This window comes from Saccostrea cucullata, unplaced genomic scaffold (assembly GCF_032062105.1).
Source record: "Saccostrea cucullata isolate Sc308-1 unplaced genomic scaffold, CSIRO_AGI_Scuc_v1 ctg39, whole genome shotgun sequence".
Classification (NCBI taxonomy): Eukaryota; Metazoa; Mollusca; class Bivalvia; order Ostreida; family Ostreidae; genus Saccostrea; species Saccostrea cuccullata.
This window is the reverse complement of record NW_026937104.1, coordinates 147321-170457: the sequence shown is the minus strand read 5'-3', so window position 1 is coordinate 170457 and position 23137 is coordinate 147321. Positions and strand designations below refer to the sequence as shown.

The following is a 23137-nucleotide window of genomic DNA, read 5'->3' as shown; positions in this document are numbered from 1 at the left end:
TACTGTAAACCAACTCTTATTCGCGTCGACTTTATTTCGCGATTTAACGAGAGTAAACTAATTCGCGACGATTAATTTTCGCGATCAAGCCGTTTTTGGAACTGTTTTTAATAGAAAAAGAGACTTTGAACTCGCGATGACGAGGCTCTCGCGAACCTCGCGAAAATTTCTCGCACGCGAATAAAAGTTGGTTTACAGTAGTAATGACAAAGCTAATGTACTTTCATAAATAGCCTACGTACCCATGTTTGTTCTGTTTAACTGTTTATTCAAACCAGAGTTAGCATTGATGATAAAATGCTAGAAAAGCAAAATTTGAGGATTTTTTTTTAATGAATTTGTGTTATCCAACTTTTCCCAAAATGACGATAATTTTCCCAATTTGAACGGCCCCGGCCCCAGTCCCAAAAAGTGGTGTGAGAGCCCTGGATACACACAGTCAATATGTTGTGTGATACATATAATATTTAGATTTTGATAATGATACACAGAATGTGTTTTAAAAATGGTGACAAAGTTACACACAATATGTTAATGTTATACTTGACTGTATTGTCTCACAGTGTAGTCAGAAGGGGAAACATTGCGTGTGTAACATTTCTTACAATAAGGAGGTGATTTCCCCATCTGCACCAAGTCTATTGTGTAGCTATACTCTGTCTGCCTTATTTTCCTGTTTATGTCTCTGCCACAGTTGTATCTGCCTGTGTTATTTCGCTGTTTTGTGTTTTATTCATGTGTCAGAATTCTCATTATTTTGTTACATAAAGAACAATATCATAAATGTAACAAAAAGTCGGATTTCCTATTTAAAGTATTACCACAGGGGTCGGTAATGTACTGTATATACTTGATTTTACGAAAATCACTATATGTACAAATATTATTCACATATATACTATGTGTCTCACATATGTTTTACAGTGTATATAGTATATATAAAGTAATTACCAAATATAGTACTTTACAAGCCCCTGTGAGTTACCTTATATCCACCTCAGATTGGTATAAGCCTGGTAACTCACAGGGGCTTGGGTAGCAAAAGTACTATATATGGTTTTACATAATCACTTTTTAGCTCACCTCAACGAAGTTGGGGGGAGCTTATGTGATACCCTCGGCGTCGGTGTCGGCGTCGGCGTCCCACAGTTTTCTTTTTAATTACTTCTGTGTCCTATACTGATTAGACATGCATGGAAGATGGTTTTAGTGTGTTTTATTGTACCAGACAAAGTTTCAGATGCTGCAATTTCAGCAAAGGAATGACCAGGTTAATGTTTTTGGAGCAGGTTAACGTTTTTGGTGCAGTTTTTGGTGTGGGTTTCATTTCCAAGTAACTATATATGTTGACCAAACTTGCATGGATGATACATCTAAGGATTACTACCGGGCTTGCTTCGGATAATCTGACCTACATTTTCCAGTTGAGTGAACAGGTTAAAGTTTTTGGTGCAGGTTTCATTTCCAAGTAACTATAAGCCCTATGTTGACCAAACTTGCATGGATGATACGTCTAAGGATGCACACTACCAGGCTTGCTTCGGATGCTGAATCTGACCTACATTTTCCGGTTGAGTGCAAATTTCATTTCCAAGGAACTATGAGTTCTTTAATGACCAGTCTTGCATAGATGATACATCTAAGGATGCATACTTCCAGACTTGCTTCGGAAGCTGAATCTGACCTACTTTTTGTGGATGAGTGAAAATGTTAGTTTTAATGCATGTTTCATTTCCAAAAAACTATGAGCCCTATAATGAGCAAACTTGCATGGATGATACATCTAAGGATGCACACTAATGGACTTGCTTCGGATGCTGAATTGGACATACATTTTTCAGATAATAGACAAGGTAAAAGTTATGGTTGCAGGTCTATTACCAAAAACTATAAGGCTTATATAACATTATATAAACCAAACTTGCACAAATGCTGCATCAAGAGATGAAAACTCTCAAATTTGCTTCAGATGCTGGATTTTCATTACATTTTCATGAAGAAGAAGTAGTTTAAATTTTTTATGTAGGTCTATTTCAAAGTATCATCAAAATTGCTTTTAAAAATATTTTCATTTTTGGAATGTATACTTTTTGTTGGTTAATTGTGTGACTTTGCCTTAGACAACATTCGTTGAGGTGAGCTCTGTAATCTCTGATTACCTATGTTTATACTATACAGGTCATCTATGTATCTGTTCATAATTAATAATATTCCTACAATTACTATGTATCAGTAATATGTGTAACATGACGAGGAATTGCAAGAGGAGGTGTTTAATTTATTATAAATAAAAACATAATCAGAAAGAGCCTATTTCATTGGACCATCAATCAGTTAATGTTGTCTGAGGATTAATTCAGCTCTGATTTTGGATTTTTCTTACCCTGTTCTTGTTACATTTCATCATGTTCAATGTAAACTAATTTTCAATTTTCCTTTATTTCCCAACAGAGTAAATGCAATTTTTTTTTGAACATCTACCAAGACACTGTAGGTTGAAATATTTATTCTTTCAGGAAAAATTGGTTCTTCCTACTGTGTAGCTCAATAACCTGCTAATATATCTTCTGTAGTATCATTAATTCTCCCAGTTTACATTATTTTTTACCCCAGTTCACTGGAGAGGACTTTTATGTTTTGGATATTATTAATTAAAACCAGGACCCATTGATTTAAATACTCAGACCTTAGCTGCTGCCATTCTTTGTGTTTGTATGGCCCCTTAAAGTGATCTCCCTTGCTAGAGGATGTTTGAACTATAACATATGTAGCAAACCTTAATACAAGCACCATCAGGAGCATGGATTGCACCAAGGAGCAGGTTTTGGTCTGCATATTGTGACCAGTTACTGCAGTTGGATGTGGGTCTGGTAAAATATCCAAGTCTCAAGATTGACACCGTGTTCAGCATGTAATGGAGAGGTTCAGCTAATTAATATACTGTAAAACTTGTTTAGTACGAACACAGATATAATGAAGAAATTTTGGATTCCCAACCAAATAATTTCAATGAATTTCTTATACGAATATATAGCCACTAACCAAAAGTTTAGGGGTCATACAAAACGTTAATTTAGAATACTATTACTAAAGTAATATCTGTTTATGTCAAAATCAAATCATGACAGTATTGAGATTTACCAGATGGCTTGGCTATCATGTAATTGTTAATCCCTTTGAAGTTTGATTAACTAATCTCTTAAGTCAATTAAGTTGCTTAATTATCTATACATGAGGCACGACAGGTGTGACAACAATTATCACTCTACCTGTCCATGTCACCTATTCTTTCATTGATAAGACTGAGTAAATCTCAATACTGTCATGATTTGATTTTGACATAAACAGATATTGCATTAGTAATAGTATTCTAAATTAACGTTTTGTATGACCCCTAAACTTTTGGTTAGTGGCTATAAATATAACGAATTACGGTTATAGCGAAGTAATTTCATAGGCCCCATGCAGTGACTTCGCTATAACCGAGTTTTACTGTATACAATAGACACTTTAAAAATTGTGAAAATATCTGTTGATTCCAATTCTAAATCCACTTTTCAACATAAAAACCTAGCTAGTTGACATAATTACAACTACCTGGACCAACTTTGCATGATTAATGCACCCTGGATTATTTTTGCAATCATGGGTGTTGAGTTTCTGGGAGATTGAAAAAGATAATGGAAGAAGAATGGAGCATATTTATTCCCAAACAACTGTAAGCTCTGTATCTGGACAAAACTGGTGTATATAAATCATCAAGGGAAAGCTTGGTTCCAATGCTGTGATTGACATATGCAATATATGCAATATATGAGTGTTTGAGATGAATTTATAGCATTGGTCCATCCCTTTGTAATTACAGTTTGCTCTTGGATGTATTTATAGTGAGTACATATTTCTCAATCATGTTCAGATCATGTACTTTGCAGGTGATAAACTTATTGACAAGCTGTTCCTTATAAAAGTGATACATCGTACATGTACTGAGAAATATAATAACTTGAGTGTTGCTGAGATACTGTATATATTTTTTTATATGAACAACCAAATTATCAACAAGAAGAGTTCTTGAACTTTATTGTATTTAAAGTTTTTATTTCCTAATCCCATCTTCCAACAAAAGGTTCAGGCCCCTGGGTTGAAGGGGGGTAACTAGTATTTACAATGTAAAAGCATTTCATCTATAAAATTTCTCTATAGATGGTTTTCCTTGAGGTGATTTAAGCAAGAGTTATTCCCCATGGCCACCATATTGTAGGGCAACATTCAAGTTCAATTTGATATACTGATTACTGAGGTAAAGATAACACTACTTTTCTTATGAATATACTTTTTTTAAAGCCTCTGTTAAATCATAATTTTAAGATTGTAAATATTTCCCCCCATATATTTCTGGCATGCAGGTTTAAAATTGGTTGCTCAAAGAGAAAAATTCACTGCTTTGCCCTACAAGATGGCGGCTAAGGGGAATAACTCTGAGACAAAATATGTCATAGGAAAACCATCTATACAAGGTGCATATAGAAGACAACAGTAGGGGTAGGGTGGGGTGTACTCAAATATCTTATAGGTTCATAAATTCCTGTACTAACTGTTACAATATACTTATCAAAGTTGTCATTGTACAACATAATTGCTGTAATTTCTACAGGTGACTGTTAAGGCCCATGGGCATCCTGTACATGCAAGATAAAATGTATGCACTTTACAAGTACAAATATGTACTTTGATAAAATTATGTTTATTTCCCAGCTGGATTAAATAGAATTTATCTTTTCCTGTTACATTAGAAAAATACAAATAGTTTTTAACCAAAAAAAATGTTTTATCTTCATATCGTAAAGTTCATAGTATTAACAAGCTTAGTGAATTTGATGTCAGTCTGAGACTCAGTGTTTTAAATTTTCTCCCTTTTTTTGAGATAAAACATGCCCACACAGAGAATGGGCTGGGTTGATTTGACTTCCTGGACTGGAATCATTCTTACCTGTAATATAATGTCAACAGGTTTACCTACCTGTGGGTGTGCATGTGATGAAGTTTAAGTTATCAGTCTGGGTTGTGTTTTTTCCTTCACATTTACAGTAGAGATCAGTATAATGCTTTCAGACAGAGATTTGTAGTGATTATATGTTTGTGAAGACTTGATCATCATTATTGTGATATAAAGGTGAATTATTCATATTTGAAGGATACATGTAAGCTATTTGTAACTGTTGGTTTTTTTTTAATTCTTGGATTTCAAATTGGAACTTAATACTGCCATTTTGATGAAAGTTAACTAAACTTACAAATTCAGAATTCCTGAATGTGATTGTATAGTACATGTAAAGTTATATAATAATAATGAACATGATGAAGATACATAGTTTAGCAATGACCAATCCATTTGTTTCCTATGTGCATGATGTGGGCTTATAAATAGCTCAAAGCAAAATTGACATCTGTACATCTTGATGATTATGATAGCTTGGTCAAATATCCAGGTTAAAGAGGCTGGGGGGTGGCAGCCATTTTCAGACTATTTCTATCTCCTTTAAAAGAAGAGCTCCATATAAAGATATACAAAAATGATCAAATTTTAAAACTAAAATGTATGATTTTTTTCTTTGCCAAATGATAGTTGACAGCTTAAGATACTGTATCTAAAAAAAAATAAGTTAAATCTGGTGGTTAATTTGTTGACCCCCCAGCCTCCTTAATAAAGCTAACCTATTTTAAAGACTTCAGAGACCAATTAACTAATATCTGGAATGATTTCATCGTATTATATATGTCACTATATCTTGCCATATTTAACAGCAACTTTCATGTAGTTTCAGTGTATGAAACTTTATTAGCGTGATTTAATTATAATCCTCGTTTTGTGATTCAGCAATACAATACAGCATTAGGAAACACAGGTACAGCAAAACATATTTATTTTACCAAGTGCCATGCAGGGACAAAAATGTTTGGTTCATTATAAGCATAATTTGTTATATCAGTTAAGTGTACAATATACTTTTACAGTCACATGGAACGAAAATCACTTTGCTATAAGTGTAAATTCATTATAAGCTTGTTAGCTGTAAGCATGTTTTACTGTACATTTGAAAATGCATCATTTCTCGGTTTAAATTTTGAAATGTTAGATCTTTATGATATGATAAAAAACAAGTCCTTTAAAAATCTATCATAGTTGGAAGACTATGGCATCATATCCAGTTATATTCACAGGTTGTTCGAAAAATCAATGAAACAGATTTGTCCTGGGTTTAGACAGTTGACAAAATTGTCAGCTTTTTAGCTGGGAAATAGCATCTGTATAATTATGTTTGTATTACATAGTTAGCATGAATGATTTTAGTATAAATGAATATAGAAACCAAAATGTGATGTAGTTTTGTGTATGGTGGAGATCTGTATATTAAGGATAAATGAATGTAAGCAATGTAATTTAAATCATTTATTAAGGATTGTGTATGTTTTGCAATAATCTTTTATAAACAAGAGAAAACAATGACACACAATATACTTCAACAAATATAAAAATATATCTATAATGGAAAGATGCTGTAGAAAGAAAAAATTTATTGGTTATGAATATTCATAATGGGATTTATATTTTTAGGTGGAAAGTAAAGAATCGTAATAAAGAGAGTACATCCAGACCAGCATGCCGGGGATAGGGTTTATCCGCGTCAAACTTCTACAGGTGGATAAAGGGCAGACGGTCACCAAATCAGAACCATTCGACCCGTTTGTTGCTGTTAATGTCAAGGAAACCGTCAACTCTCCAGGTATGTATGATAGAAAGTAGAAAATGCAATTTTAAGTAGCTGCTTGGAATTGTATCTATAAGCAGTGATAAATAGAAGATATTCAATGAATTGTTGTTGAGTATAGGATTTATTATATGAGTGAGACGTGGTTGTACTTTTGCTTGTGTTTGTACAGTGAAAAAAAAACTCTAGCTGTCTCCTAAGTGAAATGAATACCATATCCAATGATAAAACAGAATTTTCTGTTACTGTGAAGTCACATATTTTCATGAGTTCAAATTTTCGTGGTTTGAGGAAAAACTCTTGGTTCATGGGTATATGATTTCAGGATGAAGAATTATTGAGTAGTTATGTTTGTAACATTTTACATTTCATGGTGGACATGAATTTGTGGGTCTCTTTAATCCTCAAAAACAACGAAAATTTAATCCCCTCAAAATTTTTTGATTTTACAGTAAGAATAAACTGTTCTGATTTTCATTCTTCTCAGACTGATAGCTTCTTGAAATTAAAAAAAAGAAATATTACGACATGAATATAGGTTGTAAAAATAATTCAGAAGATAAAGAACTTACTGTAAATCACTTTTTATTCGCGAGAACTTTATTTTTTCGCGTAATTACGCGAGACAGTGTGCGCGCGAAAATTTAATTCTCCGTGAAAGTATTCCTTAAGATTATATAGAGCAATAACCACAATTCGTGAAAATTTTGTCTCGCTAATCAAGAGTCAATGACTATCTTGCGAAAATAAGGTGTCGTGAAAATTTAGTGATCTACAGTATTACGTGTGAGTAATCAAACTACTTTAACATTATTATGGCAAATTATATGCAAATTTAAAGTGCAATGTGTTCTTTTGGTATTTTATTTTTGATAATCCGTTTTTATAGTAACGTTTCCTTCTCTTACTCTAGATCATAATGTAACATGGTATTTAAAGTTTATCAATGATGACACTGTATAGATGAATGAACCTTAAGAAAACACTTATAATTAATGGCTGTGTTTCATTATCTTTCTAAGAATATTATTATCAACATGGAAATGTTACAAAAAGGAAAGGCTCTTTAAACTCTTTAAATATTCGCCATATCTGTGTAGCATACATACAAGTTTGGTAATATTTAATTGTAATTTAATGGAATCTTTCCCATGGGGGATCATTTTATGGCAACCATAAAACCTGAACTATTGATTTGTACAGAGATTAACACCTATTGTCTGCCGTCTAGGAAGAGTGCATATCTTGCAGGTTCTTTAAACCTTTTAGTATTTTGTGTCCAAAGTATTGCCCATAGGCAAGTAGAAATGTCAGATCAATTTGTGAATTTGAACAAAATGGATCATTTAGAAATGCAACAAGTCCTGTTGACTTGTTATACTGAAAATATACCTTAAAATTCTTAAATTCTGGCCCTTTTTGTGGCTTATTTAACAACTGAATGGTTCTATTCAATTCTTATTCAAATATAAGATGTCTTTTTTTCCTAATGATTAGTGTTATTTCCCAAAATTTCATTAGTAATGATCAAGCTGATAACAAGATCAGAATAAAAATGTGTTTTAATAGACATTGAGTATCCTAATTTTCTCAATTATGAATTTTCCCAATATTGAATGCTGAAGCCACTATACCAAAAAAAAAAAAAAAGGTCAAAAATCGAAATAAGTAGTTGTCAGGACTCAATATTTAGTGGTACTGTGAGAAATCAACATTAATGCAGGGTTGTCAGCAACTGACATTTGTGCAGGTTGCACAAGGTTCCTTTCAACAAAACAACATAATTGGTTGTAAGGAATCAAAATTAGTGATTGTAAAGAATCAAAATTAGTGGTGTTCAAGAATCAACATAAATGGTATTCAGAAATAGACATAAGTGGTTTTCAGGAACTGATATTAGTGCAGGTTGCTGAAATAAACATTAGTGGTTGTCAGGAATTCACTTTATTGGTTGTCAGAAATCAACATTACTGCATATTGCAGGAATTAACATTAGTGCAGGTTGCAGGAATTAATATTAGTTCAGGTTGCAGGAATAAAATTAGTTCAGGTTGCAGGAATAAACATTAGTGCAGGTTGCAGGAATTAACATTAGTGCAGGTTGCAGGAATTAATATTAGTTCAGGTTGCAGGATTAAACATTGGTGCAGGTTGCAGGAATTAACATTAGTTCAGGTTGCAGGATTAATGCACATTACTGCAGGTTGCAGGAATTAACATAAGTGCAGGTTGCAGGAATTAACATAAGTGCAGGTTGCAGGAATTATCATTAGTGCAGGTTGCAGGAATTAACATAAGTGCAGGTTACAGTAATTAACATAAGTGCAGGTTGCAGGAATTATCATTAGTGCAGGTTGCAGGAATTGACATAAGTGCAGGTTGCAGGAATTAACATTAGTGCAGGTTGCAGGAATTAACATTAGTGCAGGTTGCAGGAATCAACTTTAGTGGTTGTCAGATTGTCCAAAGCAAGTGAAAATGTCAACATGCATACTTGTCCCATGGAGCAAGTTAATATTCTCAAAGAATCATATATTGCTATATAGTTTACATTAGCTTATAAATTAAACAAGAAATTGAGTGCTTAACATCAATGGGAATTGTGGTTGACATTGTTTATATATAGTTGTTTTTGTTGTTGTTGTTGTTGTTTTTTTGGATTCAGAATTTTGTATAACCATTTTTTAACTGCACAATTTTTGGCCATCTTATTGTTTCATCTTAAGTTGATATTGCTGTTATAATTCTCGAGTAAACTTAATTTTAGTTTGGATCTCAACCTGAAGGCTTCAATGCAAATGAAAATATTGATTTTAAATGTGCAAATAACTGTGATTAAAACACAGGAGATAATTAAGAGTTAAGTATTCCCTGTATTCAGACCCTTCAAATAAATCTGTTGTGTGATCTATAATTACTCCTCGTCAAACAGTTGTCTGTGTCACAGGAAAGCCTTCCAGTCTAGATGGTTTACCTCTATGTATTACAAGAGTTTTATTAACCATGCATTAAAGCTCACAAAGCTGTGCTTTATGATCAAGTGCACAGCATGCAGTGTTAAACAGGAAAAAATGTTCGATAGTTAACCCATCTTGCTTATGAGATTATTATATTTAGTGTGAACAATTTTTGAATGAAATTTGGCCATATAATATATATGCCCTAGCTATGTCATTCAGGTAAATGCTCTAAGTATCAAAAGCAGTAAAACAATTTACACTTTTAGTATCATTAGTAATACTATAAATATTTATATATTATACAACCCTGCAGCACTTAAATGTTGAACATTTTTTAAAATTATGAATATATTAGCTACTAAATTAGCTGGACTGAAATTATGCCAATGTTTATCCGGCAAATTGTCATAAAAATCATTACAATTAATGCATTACTGCACTTCAGTGACAATATATATTGGTTGTGGAAAATAAGAATGCATGGAGCAACTTTAATTAAGTTTAAATAAATATTGACAGTGTAGAATGTTGCTAGGGCTGGTACATGTAATAAGCTGCATACTTCATATTGTATTGTTATACCCTTATGAATATCATTCTATATATTTATTACTAATAAAAAGTCCAACAAAAGAACTGTTAATATATATTTGACCGGTCTTACATAAGTTGGAAAACAAGTAATTAATCATCGAATATCGCAAAATAGCCGAAGTTAAGAGCTACAAGAGTTATTGCTAACAGCACGGTTAATATGTTTTGTGATGAATAATTTTTGTTACAATAGAATATAATTGATTTTGTTCTTTCTCAGCTTGATGTTTTCAATTTACTAAAGAAGCCATAATTTTCCATAAAAATAATTGATTATATAGCGTGTATTGAATAAATTGATCAGTTTTAAGTGAGCAGTGAAGGGTATAACAAAACAGTTATAGGTAACATATGATTTGTTGGACCTGAAGGTGAAAATGTTGCCCTTGGCCTGCGGCCTCGGGCAACATTTTCACCTTCAGGTCCAACAAATCATATGTTGCCCTCATACCCAGTCAATAACTGTATAATATACTGTGAAATTTTGAACTGTATTGCAATACATCTATTGCAATGTTTTTGAGAAAACAGTTAAAATCTTCTTTTCTTATATTACTAACCTCTGTTATATAAGCAGAGTGTAAAAAAATTGTAAATACATTGTACCGAAAAGTTCTTGTTGAGAACAATGCAGTTTTTAATTGCAATGAAATGCAACCATACAACTAGTCTCGTTCAACCAGACAACCAGCCAGAGGGTCTGGTAAAGATACGTAATATCGTTTGTAACACCAAAACGAGGCTTACCGAAATTCTGGTAAAGTTTTTGATTGGCTGAAAAGAACACACCTACACGATTTAAATAAATACAAGGTAAATCGACAGAAAAATAACTTAAAGTTTTAAAGGTTAAATGTCTAAAATTTAAAGCAGATAAAGAGGAATAATTTTATTGTATACGGTAATGTTAACGGGTTATAGGTAAGTGTTTTTAAAAATGTGTAGCATGTTTTATATTTCCGGAAGCTAAAGTGAAAGTAGTGTAGCTACCTGCGAAATACATATTTCCTCGATTGATATTGTAATTACTCGTTTTTTATGTCCAAAATTAAAGATTAGTTTATTAATATAAACTCACAGTCTATCAGAAGAAACATGTTAAATATTCGTTTCAAAAAAAGGTCATCAAAATGTAAACAAGATAGCGCCCTCTGACGGTAACAACCGCTAATGTGACTCTTTACCAGACTCTCTGCTGGTCGGAGTTTACGGAGACAGCCGAGCGTCTGGTTGAACGAGACTACCATACAACAGCAACCTTCCATTTTTTCACAATAGAAAACATCCTGCATTTCATGTTTTTTACCTCAGAAATCCCAAGCCAATATATAAGCATTTTACCAGTATACTAGTACTGTTGATGAATCACAGTATACTGGTTCAGGAATATTTACACTATTGTGCAGCCTAATCATGGCTTAATCTGGCAGAAAACAAGGTATTGCAGAAACAGGGGCAAACTAGCCACAGATTGTGTCATTTTCAGAAAGTGAGAAAATTTTATAGTGTAAATGAAGGATAATGGCAAATCTTACTTTCTGAGATTAGAGCTGTAATTTTTGCTTAATCATAAGAGACACCCACGAAACTCTCAGAATAAAGATGGCTCCAATGTAAGCTTTTTCTTACACATACATGTATAGGCTTAAGTACAAAATACAAAAGGCATTTGTGTTGTTAGAAAAGAATCTGTAATTTAGATATGAGAAAGTCTGTCCAATCACTTTAGAAATATAGCATTGCAGAGTTAGCTATGCCAATTATCACAATGATTGGTAGACAATCCAATATTACAAGAACAAGGCACTAAGCCAACTATTTGATTGGCTCTGTTTGATTCTTTTCAAGTTTTCTTTCTTTCAAAAATATAATTTTGTCTTCATCAGATATGATTGAATCTTTGTAATAACATCACCATGATCACAATAAGTATATCTTTTTAATCAAGAGTTTAATTGGTTTTGATTACAAGTGCTTATGAATCTATGTGCCATGGAAGACTTAGAAGCCAAACTTTCAGTGTTCAGAGCTATAAATAATTGTAACTTGTAGGACAAAGCAGAATAACTCAGACACCAAGTTGTTTGTATCATGTAATTTGATACAACTGTAATTCATTGGGGCAAGAGAAGCCTAAAGCCTACGGATCATTCTCTATGAAAAATAAGTCTATAATCACTTGATAATGTCAAAAGTGAAAGGAAGAGTTGAGACCTAAAGGAGCTCTGCTTTTATCCCTCTCTCCACCCCTTCGCCTCCAAAAAGCCATGCCTACAAAGCAGATGGTTTGTCTTTCATGGTAAATTTACTAAAATAATTTTTGTCTGCTTTGGTAAAGGGAATACCGTAAAAGTTTTATATTTGGCGTGAACAATATTTGGCAGAAATTTTCAGCAAGTTAGTGTAGATTTGATTTAGAGCTGTCTGAATGTGCTAGTAAGATATAAATGTATGATTTACAAGACACTTAGAGGTGAACTTGATTTAGCGAATTCTGCTGTCCGCCAAACTTGCTAAATGCTAGAATACACCGCTAAATATAATAAGTTTACAGTAGGTTAAAACATAATTTATCTATGTACATTTTGCATTTTGGCCTTGACATCTGCTATCTGTACTGTAGATGGTCTCTAAATGCAACACTCACACATTAAGCAGATATTGTCTGTGTAAATGTCTATGTCTTAGAGTTAGAGTACTAAATCTGATCAGCTTTGTCTGCTTTGGCAGTGGGAATAGGTCATAGCCTAATCTGTCTGTCTATATATGACTTGTTTTACACGACCTCTGTGTACTTGCTGTACCATAGAAGGCCTTAGTATGCAGACATGCAGAAACAGAGCATTTGAACATTGGTTTAAAAAATTCATGTTCATCATTGCTTAATACGATGATAAGCTCTGATAACTGGTGAGAAGGTATGATAGGGAAATTTATTTAAGTCTTCTTCTGTCATATCCAGATTCCAGGCCAGGGTTTTTAAACATTACCGATCTTTCATTGAACTGAAAGGTACATGTAATTTAAACTGCTGCCAAAATGTGCACATTTCTTATACAGTGTTTAATGTACCATGACTGAAAATTGTCTGCTAAAGATGACCATGTCTCTCAAATAAGTTAAAATTAAAAAGAGTAAAAAAAAACCCAATATGTTCTCAGATCAGATCAATGCAGAACAAAAATTTAGATATGATCTTCTGCTTGCAATGCATTATTAGTCTAAGATGGGTTTGTTCTTGGCTGCATTCAGTATCTTTGTGGGAAGTCTTAGGTTATGATGCTTGATATTTTCATATTTTTTTGAATGCACCATATGAATTTAGGTTTTTCTTAAGCCCTATCAAAGAGTAACATATCGTTTAAGATCGTAGTAAAATCTTGAACACACCCTAATGTATTTATTTTCTAGAGAAGAATTTTATATATATACATGTTAATTCAAAATATTTATGTTACAGGTCAGAAACCACAATATGTACAGAAGAAGAGAACCATATACCCGGAATGGAACACTTGTTTCGATGCACACATTTACGAGGGTCGAGTCATTAACATGATTGTCAATGAGAAGCCGAACAATATGCTGGCTGAGGTGACCATCAGCGCTCGAGCCCTGGCTGACAAATGCAGGGACGGAAGCATATCCACTACATGGGTAAGACAGTAAAGTCGTACTGCCTGTGAGGTCTGCCAGATTCAGATTCACCAATAGGAGAGTGGATATCAAGAAGAATTTAGCTGATATTTATCAAGATTCTGACCTTTTGAATCTTGAAAAAGAAAAACATAAATACATATGATACTTTTGTTGTTATATGGACAATTTTATATAATAACAGTGAAGTCTGAATGTTCAAAGACCCACTTTATGCTCCTGGTACCTGAAATTCAGGAGCAGATATATCTAGGTTTGTTCTTTGTTTGTCTGTAAAAACTTGAATCTTGACCATAGCTAGTAGTTTAAAATTTTACATTAATATTCCCTGTGACAAGACCTTTCCAATGATTTCAAATATACTCACCGTCAATAGAAACGCAACACCCTAATTTAAGGTTGAAAATTATATACAGATTAGAACTATTTACCACAAAAGTTAGGACATCTTTTACTTTGCCAAAACAGTTATTTAACGGTTGAATGAATTTCTTTCCATTACCGGAAGTTGCTTTTTAGCCCTCTTAACAGAATTCAAAATTTTCCATTTTTAATAAAATTTTAACAATATTTTGGGTTTCCAAGGTTTTGAAACTGTTAGTCATAATTATTGTACCAAAAGGCCGGGAAAAAATCCTTCCTTCTTCACCGGATGTGATGCCTATATTTCCTCAAAAAGACTGATAGCATGAAGGGGGGATGTTTTAAGAGTTATGTGTTACCTTCTAAAGTTTAATGATAACGATAAAAATGAATATATTTAGGTAAAAAGTAAATTTACAAAAAATTAATGCTCCATTTAAACAATAAATGTATTTTTAGACCTCAGAAAGAAACAAATACCCGTTCAATCTAAAAACATCCCCCCTTCCATTTAATGAAAACGTACTTTATACAACAAATGCAGCCCGATTTCTACCATGCATTAAGTTTATTAATGTCTTAACCTGAGCGAAATTAATATTCTTGGGCATTTTTAAATACATGTTTTTCAGATATTGCGGTCGAATTTTCTCTAACCTGGCGTAGTGTAGCAACGTTTTGACTTCCGGTCAAGAAACTACAATTAATGCTATTGAAACACATGAGCCTGATAGGTCGTTATATAGTGTACATTTGCATCTGCAGCTCTTTTTTTCTTTATTTTGAGAATTTCCAGTATTAGCAATGAAAATCAGTCATTTTGAGTAAATATAGGCATCACATCCGGTAAAGAAAGACCGGCCTTTTAAAACAATACTTATGATTAACAGTTTCAAAACCTTGGAAACCCAAAATATTGTTTAAATTTTATTAAAAATGGAAAATTTTGAATTCTGTTAAGAGGGCTAAAAAGCAACTTCCGGTAATGGAATGAAATTCATTCAACCGTTAAATAATTGATTTGGCAAAGTAAAAGTTGTCCGTATATTTTTGGTACATAGTTATAACCCGTATATAATTTTCAACCTAAAATTAGGGTGTTGCGTTTCTATTGACGGCGAGTATATTTGGACTCTTGACCTTGACTTGGCAAGTTACTACTTTTGAAATTCTGTTCACCTTCACTATAACTTTTGATTGATGCAGGGGCTTTCATTGTGACAGTTTAATGACTTCCTTTAGTTTTGGTGCCAACAATTTTTGACCCCATTATGTTGTTTGACCTTGGAGTTTGACCTAATTTGGGCAAACTTGAGGGGTGCTACAATTTCTGAATGATTAGGGCTAGGGCTTTCATATTTCACATAATATAATTTCCTTGTTAAATAACTTTTCATACAGTAGCAATTTTTTGACCATAAAACCATGATCCTAGAGTTTGGCTTACTTTTTCTTGAAAAAGATGGGTAACTTAAGCCAAGGGCAAATTGGCTTTGGATAGTGGAATATGGAATAAGTTTGTCACATTGTCAGTAACCTTTTCATTCCTGTAAAGCTAGAAAAATGTCTGCAGCATAAAAGTGTCCAGTTATTTGAATATTAGAGTAAAAAGAGAAGACATGGCCTGAAATGCATCACTGTAGACATGGTAAGAAGGGAATGGTAGGCTAGGGTTACAATTATTGTTGCAAAGCACTATAGCTCGAAGCTTTCACACCATAGAGAATGTCAAAAAAACCTAATTGCGTTCTAATGGATCCCGTGTTGTAAATAATTAATTAGGACAGAAAGTTGTTTCTGGTCCAAATCACACTGTGTAGCTAGGAGCCAGTGGATCATTCATTGATGGCTAAAAATAATCCTCAAGACAATTCAGCAGTCTTTTTCCATGTCTTCTTGCTCTTTGTGTAGAAAACCCTTGAAACATTTAATTCTTCAGACAAAGCTATATTCACTGAAATATATAGAATAATTTCCAATTTTTGGCACAATTTTTTAGCAGCTAGCGAATAAAGTACCTAGCAAGATATTTAGTACACTAAAACACAAATTATAAATAAGGATTCAATTTAGCATTTTGGAATTTACAATTTTTTTTCCACAACTTACAATTTTGTATAGCAATAGTTTTTACTTATGAGGTGGATATTTTTGTGTATGATTTTGAAAAAAAAAACATTACTTCATTTTAATCATAGAAGTGTTTTTTTTCCTCATTGGTATGATTTATAATTACAAGAAATCTTTATCCATTTTTTCTTAATCTCTTGATAAATATTTTGTACTATAAGGCAGATAAATAGATAAATCTAGATTGGTCATTTTTTACAAAGACAATATGATAGCTTCATTTGACTTGAGTTGATCTGTAATTTGATTGAGCATTTAGATCCAATAACAGCTAAGCTGGCAGCCTTCTCTGTGTATTGATTCTTGTGTAACACTTGGAGGAACAGAAGATTTTAGCACTTAACTGCCACTTTAGGAGGCCTTCATAAATATCTTCAGCCTTGCCCTGTTACATGAGGTTTATTTTTCAGAAGGGAAGCTTTAACTGCAGCAGTTATGAGCTCTGCCACATTGTAATCTCTCTAGTCTCATCAGGTTTTTTTGTGTTAAAGGAGGTGAAAAAAGAGAGAATATATTATTATTAAGCTGATGTAATAAGGGCCGCCATATGATTAGTTGGAAGAGATTTGATAGACAAGATGTATGAGGATTGATTTCTCATATATCAGACACCCTTTTCTAACCTTTGTACACTGTCATACACTGTTATGAAGTCCATCCCCTGAGAGCTGGCATTTTGTTCACGATTGATGTTCCCTCTGTACCGATTGTGATTACTCTAACACCCCCTCTCTCTTCATCTGGCTTCTTTTTTCCTCTGTAATTGAAGAGAGAATTGTGTCTGTAGTTCCAGAGAAAATAATGACTCCTTATAAATATCTGATGTGATTGACATTTAGTTTGTAGATGATTCTGATAGTACATTGGAATTAGGCATTGTGTTGAAAGTAGATTACAAATTTTTACTGGCCAGCTATTATTTTTCTCTAGATCATGTTCATGAATAAAAGATCATTGCCAATGTTGTTCAGTAATCACTTTGTCTGTTTGTCTGATCTCCCCACTCTGGGAATATTTGAATAATAATCTGTAACATATTTTTTTTCAGCTGGATTTGAAGCCTTCTGGTAGACTACAAATACAGATTCGGTTTTTCTCAGAGACAGAAGGTATAAATACATGAGCTTTTATTACTCAACTGATTTATTTTGTAGAAATTGTAAGTGTTGGGGCATGAAAAAAAATGTGTCAGTTTTTGTTTCTGCATCTTGGAATAGAAAATTCCACCATCACTTTCTACCTGTATTGCTTTAAGTGCTAACTGTACAGTTCAGAGTCAAGACACCTAATGTCTGTTTCTTTAAATTAAAATTGATTTGATTAGATAATAGAAATATAATCAGAGTTCTGTGGCTTTTTGAATTTTGTATAACATATAATAGAGACAATAAAAAAGTGTTTATGAATATAAATTTAGAAGTGAAATTGATTTCCTTATATATTTTCCTAAATTAAAGAAAATTTTTTGTTTGAGACTTAATTCAGTACATAACTATATACCAGAGATAGACTGTACCATGCTTCAAAGGAATGGATCAGGAAAAAAATCTCAGGAAATGAAGTATTAATAGTATCATCATTAAAATCATTTTTTTTTTCTGCAACAAACTGATGTAAGATATTGTATCCTCAAATGGCAATGTTTATAATTATATTGCTGCAGAGTCAGGGCCATTCTGTGATTTGTCATTTATTGACAAGCTGTCTATGTCCTTATGTTAACCAGTCTGTAACTATAATAGTCTCATAATATTGAATGATGGTTAAATAAAAGGCTCTTAGCAGAAGAAAAGAGAAAAATATTAAAATATTATTTAAAAAACAATTAACAAAACTTGGAAATAAAAATACACACTAAAATGGAAAATAAACTAACTAAATGCAAAGTTATGATTCCTTTAAATATTTGATTTTCCTTCTCTCTCCTATATTAAATAAACTATAAAGTTTTGATGAGCAAGATGCCTTTACCAAAATTGTGAATTTTATGGCCCCAGGAGGGGTTCTGGTGTTAAGGCAGGGCTCTAGTATAGTGAAAATAAATTAAATCTTTGAAAATTATTAAGCAGATGTATATTATAATGAGCAAGGGCCTTAAGAATTGTGAATTTCAAGGCCCCAGGGTCAGGAGAACCATGGGAAATATACTAAAAAAGAATGGGAGAACCATATTAAAAGCACTTTATTTTGTGTGGAAGTGGATTATGTGTGGTAGCACTACTGCTCTCAGCAACTGAAGGATTCAGTGAATGCTTAACTAATATGAATGTTGTCACTAAGTGTGGACTGGAATAAGGAAGCGAGTCATTAACTGTGTCATCAGTCGGAAGGGAAATAGTGGGAGAACCATTTACACTTGATTTTAAGTGGATTAAGCCTCTCATCAATATGTACCTGGACTGCACGAAGATTTTTCTCTTCAATGACTCTTCATTGCATTCTCATGTGTTATTAACATTAAGAACAAAACATATGGAGTGTATAGTATTACAAAAAATAAGAGTTATTATCTAAAATCTAGACATTGAGACACACTCCCAAAAAAGGACATAGTAAAAATAAAATGTCACAGTGATAAAAGCAGTTCTGATCACACTGATATATTAAACCTGCACATTCATCACATGCATAAACATATATATAAAACATAATTATTTTAAGATTAAGGAAATGTCGTACTGTAATATTAATTTAGTTTTATAATGGCCATCCCCAAAACAATATGTCAGCTTATAAGTATGGAAAAGTTGAGATAAGTAACTGATTGGATTTATTTTGTCGCAGACCTATTAAATCTATTTTTCAATTGAAAGTTGTTCACTATTTGAAGGTCAAAGTTTTATAAGGAAACTGCTTATAGCTTTACTGAATTTCCTTTTAGAATTTAAGGCTTTTTCTTACACCATTGTTAGATAGCACAATTTAACAATTAAATTTATGTAGATTCATATTAACTATCTGGAATTATTAGATACAGATTCAAAACAAAGTTTTGAATTTATGAATTAAAATGTCAGTACAAGTCTATTAGCTCAGTAACTTATGTACACATAAGGTAGATATGAGGCATGAGAAAGGTTTTTTTCTTTTTTCTTGACATTTTGAACAATAGGATGTTCATGAACGCCATGGAATTTAATTGTAACCAAGCTATTTGTAAAAGATGTTGGGTATCGCATTGGGTTTTTATAGCACTAAAATTTTCATGAAACTTTTCTGTCAATGAACACTACTTGAAAATTAAATGCCAAAGAATAGAATTATTGTAAACAAAACCGATATTAAAGAAAGAAAACTAATCAAAGAAAAGGGCAATGTGGAATGAAATGATGCAGAATGTGGCATGACTTGAGCATGTATGTGTTGTTACTGATTGTGTTATGTTTGTAGAGGTAGCACCAGGACCTTCCCTCAAGTCCAAAGGTAAAAACCATTGATTTGCCTGCTTCCATGTGTTACTCTGGTTGTGTGTTTGCCTGTAGTGTACTTTGGTTGTGTGTTTGCCTGTAGTTTACTTTGGTTGTGTGTTTGCCTGTAGTGTTAGACAATCGGTTGTGTGCTAGTCATTGCTTTAACTCATCCCTGTCATACAAATTCTATCACCCAATCATACTGAAAATTCACGACTTTAGTTCCACTCATTTCATTTAGTTTTGATTAAAAGCATTTGTTTGTAATTTGAAAAACTTTTGGATATCATCTGTGGGCTATTTTGTAAGAAATAAATACTAATATCTGTAACTTATAGGTTTTGGAGTGCATGTTTAAGGTGAACAGTATAACATAATTAGTCTAGATATAATTTTCGAATTTTAACAATCAGATAAAAGTTTATGAATAATTTAGTTTAAGTCTAGGTTTTTAATCAATAAATATGACAAATCTTATCAGAAAAAAATAACCCATTTAAATGATATTAATATATTTTAGCTTTACACAAAGATCATAAAAGCTTAATCATGCCGTGGTAAAGTCTGCACTCTTTAGAGCTGTTATGTTTGTCTGTTGTAATGAGTACATCTGTAATTCAGTAAAAATTGAGTTTCTTTTGATTAAGACAGTGGTAATTTCTCTCTCAACTTTTACAGTTTTCCTTTGATTTCAATAAATCATGCTAATTCAAATCCCCCCCTTTTTTTTTTACAATTTTGATTTGAATTCAATAAATTACTGTTGCACTACAAAGAACTATATGCGGTATATTGCATATATTTGGTTTTTTGATTTCCTGAAATGTGCTGAATTCAATAAATTGTATGAGAAATATAAATTAACAGAAAATATTATAGTGTCAAAGCAGTTTACAATTTTTTTTTTTATGACATCACAAACTAGTTTCTTTAAAAATCTTTCATTTTACTTTAACTGTTTTCCTATTGATTTCAATAAATCATTATATCAAAATATTGATTCACACATCCCCCCAAAATATCTTTTTTTTCTGTACAATTTTGATTTGAATTCAATAAATTATTACTTATTGTGCTTTGACTACAAATTTAGAAATAAAACATCTCCAAAAGTTTGCTTTGGGGGGCTAATATTGGTTATTACCGAATAAAGTTCTTTATAAATAAAAGGATAAAAAGACAAAGAAGTGTTTTTCATTCATAAGTTATAATAGGTACAAAGCAGTAGAGCTACAGTCTAGTTGGATATTTTTTTTGCAATCACTCATTTCTAAACAGCCCTATTGCCAGTTATCCCTGTATATGCATCAGGTACTGTCCTAATACCCTGCTTTCAAAATGATGTATCATGGCTATATAGCATTGCTGTGTTGTGTATATATAATCAAGGTGTAATTATAAAAATGCATAGGTGCAGTGTTTATTGATATGTGGTAGGAAATGAACAGAATCTTGAAAAGTATATAACTTTTGATATAACAGGTTTTTTACCAAGCTTAATTTTATTGTTAAGTGTCAGCCATTGAAATTTTGAATTTTTTATAAATTAGTAAACATACCAGTAGATATTGCTAGATCAATTTGTGTGTGTATATTTGAAGAGCCTGGATAATCTTAATAAATACTGCTACTGTTAACTACAGTTTATGTACAGAAAAACATACCAATGCTGCTGTGATGATTGTATTGATTGCAAGTAATGAAACCTATCATTTATTTACAATGAAAGTCAGTGCAATCATGGTCATTCTTCATGTAGTTTGCCTTGATTTTTTCAAAAAGTAATTTAAGGTTCATTAAAATATATGTCAGGAAAATAAGATAAAAAAATATGTCATATAATTACTTTTTCATACTTCTAAATGGATGTTCTGTGAACATTTTTGCAGTTGAATATATCTTTTCAGAACAATTTCCACAAGAATCAGAAAAAGGGGGAGGAATCACTAGGAGAAGAGGGGCCATTAAACAACAGAAAGTTCATGAGGTCAAAGGTCACCAGTTCATTGCCAAATTTTTCCGACAGCCTACTTACTGTTCATTCTGTAATGAATTTCTTTGGTTAGTATATTTTTTGCAGTGGAGAGTATTTTTTATGATATTTAAATCATTTGTCATATCCATAAATTGCTAAATGAAATTGATATTTCATGAATTTGAACTATTTGATGATAGAATATTTATTACCCTGTCATATACATTACATTAATATTATTATGTTTCACTCAGGGGACTCAACAAACAAGGCTACCAGTGTAAAAGTAAGTGTAGTTATCTTGTAATTTGAAAATAATTAAAAATATTAAATATAATAAATTCATGTTTGCTTAACATTCTAGTCAGTCAATAAAATCATGAAAGCAAAGACTTTCAACTTCAAGGCATTCACTCTTCTAGACTTGGAGGAGTGTGACCATGATGTATTAAATATAAAAAAGGATATGATTAGTGACTTACTGACTTAGATTCTTGTTATGTTTTTTTTCCAGTATGTAATTGTGCTGTCCATAAGAAATGCCATGAAAAGATCCTTGGACAATGTCCTGGTAGTGCCAAAGACAGCCGTGAAACCAAGGTCAGTAAAAGGCCTTTATTGCAGTTATCTTGTAATGTTGATAATAGTTAAAAATTCAGTGTAGTACATATGTAATAAACCTTCATTGTTATGCCTTCAGTGTAGTCAGTTCAGTGTCATGAAAGGGGACCATCAGTGTAGTAAAGGGGACCATCAGTGTAGTACAGGGATCCTCAGTGTATTATAGGGGACCTTCAGTGTAGTACAGGGGACCTTCAGTGTAGACTTCATGTATGTATTAAATATAAAAAAGGATCTGTGTAGTATAGAGGACCTTCAGTGTAGTATTGGGGACTTTCAGTGTAGTACAGGGTACCTTCAGTGTAGTACAGGGGACCATCAGTATAGTACAGGGAACCTTCAGTGTAGTGTAGGGAACCTTCAGTGGGTACCTTCAGTGTAGTACAGGGAACCTTCAGTGTAGTACAGGGTACCTTCAGTGTAGTACAGGGAACCTTCAGTGTAGTAAAGGAGACCTTCAATGTAGTACTGGGGACCTTCAGTGTAGTACAGGGTACCTTCAGTGTAGTAAAGGAGACCTTCAATGTAGTACTGGGGACCATCAGTGTAGTACAGAAAACCTTCAGTGTAGTGTATAGGACCTTCCTTGTAGTATAAGGGATCCTCAATGTAGTACAGGGGATCCTCAGTGTAGTATAGGAGACCTTCAGTGTAGAA

The 23137-nt window shown here is 32.6% G+C and overlaps 1 protein-coding gene across 3 annotated transcripts in view; it reads left to right on the top strand.

The window, feature by feature from the left end:
- The window catches only part of LOC134247358 (protein kinase C delta type-like), a 56420-nt gene that overhangs the window by 21415 nt on the left and 11868 nt on the right, over positions 1 to 23137 (top strand). For 2 of the 3 annotated variants that reach the window (XM_062729731.1, XM_062729730.1), the window contains exons 3-9: positions 6617 to 6785; positions 13785 to 13981; positions 17523 to 17583; positions 19865 to 19897; positions 21792 to 21945; positions 22114 to 22145; positions 22374 to 22459. In XM_062729731.1, coding sequence (XP_062585715.1) covers positions 6662 to 6785; positions 13785 to 13981; positions 17523 to 17583; positions 19865 to 19897; positions 21792 to 21945; positions 22114 to 22145; positions 22374 to 22459 — 687 coding nt within the window. In that variant the 5' untranslated portion in view covers positions 6617 to 6661. The remainder of the gene's footprint in view (positions 1 to 6616; positions 6786 to 13784; positions 13982 to 17522; positions 17584 to 19864; positions 19898 to 21791; positions 21946 to 22113; positions 22146 to 22373; positions 22460 to 23137) is intronic. The other variant, XM_062729732.1, reaches the window with a different exon arrangement.